At 33.2% G+C, this 6,581-nt stretch overlaps 1 protein-coding gene across 1 annotated transcript; it reads left to right on the top strand.

Annotated features, from left to right (window-relative positions):
- Nucleotides 1-2,587: 2,587 nt before the first annotated feature.
- On the top strand, nucleotides 2,588-6,166 carry LOC113518755 (histone H2A.V). The gene is made up of 5 exons (XM_026903729.3): nucleotides 2,588-2,745; nucleotides 2,889-2,966; nucleotides 3,153-3,266; nucleotides 4,649-4,848; nucleotides 5,563-6,166. Exons 1-4 carry the CDS (start codon nucleotides 2,743-2,745, stop codon nucleotides 4,841-4,843), a joined length of 390 nt encoding a protein of 129 aa, XP_026759530.1. The 5' UTR covers nucleotides 2,588-2,742; the 3' UTR covers nucleotides 4,844-4,848; nucleotides 5,563-6,166.
- Nucleotides 6,167-6,581: the final 415 nt, after the last annotated feature.

The following is a 6,581-nucleotide window of genomic DNA, read 5'->3' as shown; positions in this document are numbered from 1 at the left end:
CAAGCTACAAATTGGCTGTACAGCCAATTTGTAGCTGTACAGCCAATTTGTAGCTTGCAGATTTTGCACATTCTCTCATGATGACGTAACAAACAGCATCAATTTTAAATAATTTAAATTTTATTTCACAAATAAAATGTACATATATGCATATGTGCAGTATATATCTCGCCCACATTCAATTTTTGCCTCGTCACTTACTTGAAATTGGGGTAAAAGACCTCACGATGAGTGGCTAACAGGAAAACGCAATGTAAAGTTGAAATCCCCAACTGGACGCGATGTCATGAAATGTGCTGCAGGGAGGGAGGAATTCTAGACCGGGAGACCTATGTACAACAGTGGATATGAATGATGAAAAGCTACGTATCATACGAAACGATTCTTAGCGAGGCTCTCTTAACAGTCGAATATAAAAAAAGTCAATAATTTTATTCACTCACTGGTGTCAATTCTGAGGCGCCGTTTGTTTAAACCTATCTCTAAAACTCAAATTTCAAATTGATATGGTCTAAAGACTGTTATGAACTGAATTTCTAATAGATTTATATCAAAATGATTATTTCAGATTTTGATGTTAGACAAAGAATGGTACATCTTGACTAGCGGTCGTGCAAAATGGAAGCGATTGAAGGAGCCCCTTGCCCAGCAGTGGGACACCACGGTCAATGACTGATTGATAATGATAGTCCATAAAACAGTTATTTTGCGAAACTATCAAATTTAAATTACAGGTTAAGAAATAGGTTTACAAAAATGTTGCCTCATCAGGTGCCACTGAACAGACCCCATTAGGCCTATTTTTTTTTTAATGGGTGATAATGTAATGGTAACCCCACCCGCGCTTTCGGTATACACCGGCGGGGCACCAGTGAAGGATGATAGGTGAGGATGAAGCAGGTCAGTTAGCCCATCGTGACAAATTCAATAAGAATTGTTCACGATGGTTTCCAGGGGGAACCACGTGGAGGTCGACCTAATAAGGTATGTTGCTAACAATAGGGGTGTCAATCTCCATTCCTAACAATGTGTGTGTGTGTGTGTGTGTGTATAAATGTTTGTTTAATGGACAATGGCCCATTATTGTCCCTATCATTATTTTGAGGTTTTGAGGTTTGAGGGACAACAGCCCCCTATGCAAACAAATAAATTAATAATAACGCAGTCGAAGCGGTCGCCGTGACCGAAAACAGTCGGGACTCATGATCATCTCATTTAAACAAGTTATGAGTAACGGCAACTGCTGCTTATTTAGTTATTTACACCAAGTAAATAAATAATACATACAGTAAATATAAATGAGAAGTGATACAAAAGGCGGCCTTATCGTTAAGCAATCTCTTCTAAACAACCTTTGGGTAGAGGACATTGAGAAAAGAACAAAGGGCAGGCAACGTACCATTATAAAGATACTAATGTATACAAACATGCATATATCACTATCATCACTACATAATATAAAACTAAGTCGCTTCCCGTCTGTCTGTCCCTATGTATGCTTAGATCTTTAAAACTACGCAACAGAAAAAAACGCGTTAAAAGCGTTTTTTTTTTTTAATAGATATTGATATATGCATGTACTATGCATATAAAGATTCAAGAAGAAGGTTTATAATGTGTCATGCATAATATAGTAGAGAAACATTGATAATTCTAAAGGTTTCTAATGTGATGTGATGTAATGCGCACCCGTGCGAAGCCGGGGCGGATCGCTAGTTAATATTATAAAGTGGTAAATTTAGTAAGTTTGGATGTTCGGTGTAATCTTCGATACTATAATACTCGTCCGATTTCGAAAATTCTTTCATTATTAGAAAGGTACATTATCCCTGAGTGCTATAAACTATTTATTATATTTTGGTAAATATATATTTTTAATAATTAATATGTACAATTTTAAATAAATAAAATCATCGTTTCATAAAAAAGTCCACGACATCATATATCCAAACTTAATATCTCAGACGAAAGGCTCAGGAACTTCAGACGAAAGGAAACTCAGGCTTTTATGTTAAAAATAAAATATATTTTACAAGCCATTTATTTTAAAATCTTAAAGAATATTAGTGTAGTATTTTGACACACGCTAAAATATCAGCCTTACTAAAATGTGTTCAACAGTTTAAAAATTACACAAACAAATATTGTAAATCGTGCCAAAACCGGAATAAAGGAGAGATAGTAGTATTAAGAAGGTTTTGAAGTCAGTAAGATTTACACAATAGATTAAAATAAAATTTTAATTTAAACCGAAAACGCCCAAACTTATGGCTTTTTTCATCGTTCTTAGAACTATTACTATTTTAGCTAGTTTAAACATTGAGTTACCATTTCACATTTTCATTTTAAAAAAATACACGTTTATAATACAAAGAGAAGACAAAATAAAAAGTAATAAAAAATTGCATAATATTAAGTAATAATTAATATGTATAACATCACCTTACTACTGTGCCTAGGTACGCACGTAAAACGAAACGCTTACGGACAATAATTTAGTTCACATTATCTCCACCAGTAGCTTGGCAGCACAGTGCTGACCGCCATTTTTACTGACACTGATTGGTGGACTTTTGATCAGCGTTGCCTGTTTTACGACATTTCCGTTTAAGTACGGTTGGTCAACCTGTAAGCGTTGCGCGGCAGCGGCGCTACCATCTTTGTGTGTAGTTGATTTACCTTGCCGCCTTTCCTGTGTTGGTTTCCTCACACTAATAGTGATTGTTACTTACACGTTTCAAAATGGTGAGTTTTGCAAGATTTCGTGAAATATATTGAATATAGTGAAGTTTTAAATATGTGTTTTGTTGCCTAGTGATGTAATAAACCTACTAGCGAAGTTTCAGCTCTGTAGGACGAAAATTAATGGGATTTTTCGATAATTTTAGGCTGGTGGTAAAGCGGGCAAAGATTCAGGCAAAGCCAAGGCGAAAGCTGTATCCAGATCAGCGCGAGCAGGATTACAGGTATGTTTTAAAACTTTCTTTATTTATTTTAGGAATTTACAAATCGAAATTATTGTGATTAACAAGTGATAACAGTATTTCATAAAATTTAATAATACGCATGACCTCTCTATTATGGCGGCCACAGTTCAACATTGTTCTGGGGGAAATAATCAATAAGAGGTCTGATATATCAATATTTTTCAGTTCCCCGTGGGAAGAATTCATAGACATCTTAAAAACAGAACCACGAGCCATGGTCGTGTTGGAGCTACGGCGGCTGTTTATTCTGCAGCTATTCTGGAATATCTCACGGCTGAAGTAAGTACGCGACGCCCTATCAATATGGCGGCTGCTGTTCTATCGCAATTACATGAAATACTGATAATTTTGGAAAATCACTATACATTGGCCTACTTCTTTAAAATCTTTATTATGTTCATTTTCGTAAGGTTCACCTTATTTTAGTTTTTAGTTATCAGAAATGTTTGTTATACTGTAATCCAATTTGGCGGGAAAAATTGTTGATATAGTTATTTAGTAAACAATTTTGTTACTCGCTATATCAAACTTATTAGCTTAGATTAAAACACCAAAATCATTTATTGCTTATTAATAATACATGTGAGCGTTCGTTGCGGAGTCCTCGTAATTGACATCACTATTTCCGGACAATTTTCAGTGAATATGTAAATATTGCTACATGATTTTACAAAGCTAAAACATTTATAGAAAAATTTCTCCATATATTTACTACTTATTTACAAATTTGTATCTATCTACTTTGTATTTTGCTTTCCAAATTTCTAAATTTTTGTCATCAAAGTTCAAAATACTTAGATTTATTTTGGTTCTTCAAATGGTTCTAGGTTCAATTCCAACATAATACAATTTTATTCATGTGTATTACTGATCTTCAGGGTATTTTTATTGTTAATGTATATGTACTAATACTTTAAAAAAGTGTTTGTAATCATCTGTGTCTTTAAGCCTATATTCCAGGGGGTGGGGGTCTGGTTTCTTAAAAAAGGCCATTATGTAGTCTGAGATGTTTTTACTCATAGCTAAAAGTTCCACACTTCATTCTGTGTCAAACATATCCCACCCGGCTCCCCCTTAAGTATGCCTATGTTTATTATAAATAAGCTTTGGTTAATTGAAGATGCAATACTGTGTAATATGTCCAGTAGTATTTATTGTTATTATTAACTATTTCATGTAGGAAATATAGTATTTAAGAATACTACTGTCAGGTATGAAACATTATCTGCTGAATATGACCCACAGAATTAATGGCATTCTCCTCATTACATCATTTTCAGTATAAATTATATGTTTGGATACTGTTACTTCAGTCTGTTATGAATTATAAATGATGAGACTTATGACATAAACATTATTTCATGCACTTTTAATAATTTTCCACAGATTCTGGACATTATTATCTGTTAAAATCTTGTCGTAGTAATTATTCTTCAATGGCCAGAATATTGCTTAATAATGATAAGTACTAATACTATTAGACAGAAAATAAGAATGATGTAATAATATACTAAGAATGTTTACAATCCATATCTGTACAATTGAATATTAAGTTCTATAATTATATTCACCTTTATAAATCTTCCAATATAATGCCCATACTACAACATCCAAATGCTTTACTTGTCAAGGATCTTTAATATGAAATGTTTCATGACCAGGTGCTGGAGTTGGCAGGCAATGCTTCTAAGGATCTCAAGGTGAAACGTATCACACCCCGTCACTTGCAGCTTGCCATCCGAGGAGATGAGGAACTTGACAGTCTGATCAAAGCCACCATTGCAGGAGGTGGTGTCATTCCACACATACACAAGTCACTCATTGGGAAAAAGGGAGGTCCAGGAGCACCCGTCTAATTAAGGTTAGTTACATTTGAATTATAATAATAATAATCTTTATTCAAAATAAAGTTACAGAATTGCTTAACTATGGTCCCCATATTGGTTAAGGCTGTGTCTAAGGAACCTATTAAATTATATATACTTATTTATTAATAAACCATGAGTGTAATTATATTACATGGCTTAAATTGATCAACATCTATATACTAATAATTCTAAATATTTATTTATTCTTTATTGCACAATAAAACTTTGTACAAATGCAGAGTTTATTGCCATATGGCATTCCCTACCAGCTAACCATTAGGTGAAAATGAAATATTCCATCTTATGACTATTTTAGTTCATTCAACAGTCACTTTTTAACCACTTTCATTTTACACAATAATTTTTAATAATAAAAACAAGAATAATAGGGAGTCACTTTTTAAATAATCATGTGTACTAATATATAAAAAGGAAAAATTTGTATTTGAACATGCTACTCTCTTCAGTCAACTGGTCAGATTTTAACAATATTTTTTGCATTTATAGCTCTTTATTCAATGTCACATGATGTAAGCCATGGGATACTTCTAGTTCAGAAATATTGGAAATTTCATTGTTTTTGCTAATTGATAATAATGTTGCCATTCTTATAACAACTGGTCGTACTGACCAGTTATATAAGTCGGTGTAGGTATTGTTAAATAAAACAATTGTAGCTTTTGACACATATGTAATTATAATTGCAGGTATATCTGATACATTTCATACTGCATTTGATTCCGGACGTGATGCAACCAGCTTCTAATATTCATCACCTGATTGGTAAACATAGTTGTCTTCAAGATAGTGATGTTGAACAGGACAGTGGAGTGTGGAGTGATTACAGAAAACTGTTGGTCCGGACTTACTGCTAGTTTATAAGGATTAGAACTATTCTAGGATTAAGGAGATTTAAATATGATTGTATTAGAATTAAGTTTGACTTCTTGGTTTGTTGATGGGACATTTTATTCTACTAAAAATTGTACAATTATTTCATGCTCTGTTAAAATTATCTTGCTACCAGTTACTGAAATATTAAGCAGGTGCTGATCTGTACAAAGTCACACTCCACAGGAGCTGGTGTAATATAATTTTACTCAAATGTAATGACAGGCGCAACTTTTTACTAGTTTGTTTGTAAGCTCAAAGCTGTTTTAATAATTATTTACAGCATTTTGTATCTTTTTTTTTTTTTGTGACATTTTGTACTGAAATAACATGTTCTAAATTGTAATTAAGTATGATTGAACTGTTACAAGTTGTAAGAAAATGTATTTTGACCTTTAAAATATAATGATGAACCTGGAACTTTTTTTATTTATTCCAAAGAGTATATAGCCAAGGATTTATTCAATTATGAAATAGCTAGTGATTTACCTCCATGCAGTGCGACTCCATAAGACTTGTAACGATTCTAATGTATTCTTATGCACTCATTACTGATGACGATTTTATTTATCGATTCGCTTGCCCTTAAACCATTGTGCTAGTAAATTTGTCACTATGAGCCAACTGAGTTTATCTTCACCTATCATTAACCCAGCCAGTTTATGCGACATACCTAATGTGGCATAAAATAATAGTAATGCTACATCGACACACCACAACACAATCGGGGATACCATTCCATTTGGGAGAAAGGTATTGTTAGTAATAGGAACTGACAGCCGATAGCGCAGGCGGGTTTACCATTGTATTATAATAAAAAGTTAATTGTTAGCAA

Source organism: Galleria mellonella, unplaced genomic scaffold (genome assembly GCF_026898425.1).
Source record: "Galleria mellonella isolate WM207_F2 unplaced genomic scaffold, CSIRO_AGI_GalMel_v1 utg1812, whole genome shotgun sequence".
Lineage (NCBI taxonomy): Eukaryota > Metazoa > Arthropoda > Insecta > Lepidoptera > Pyralidae > Galleria > Galleria mellonella.
Note: the sequence above shows the minus strand (reverse complement) of the source record. Positions and strands in the feature narration are given on the sequence as shown.

Bases quoted from the DNA above. Each gene is read 5' to 3' on its own strand.
- LOC113518755 (XM_026903729.3), top strand. The intron at 2,967-3,152 runs GTATGTTTTAAA...AATATTTTTCAG, and splicing joins CAGCGCGAGCAGGATTACAG to TTCCCCGTGGGAAGAATTCA. The intron at 3,267-4,648 runs GTAAGTACGCGA...TTTCATGACCAG, and splicing joins TGGAATATCTCACGGCTGAA to GTGCTGGAGTTGGCAGGCAA.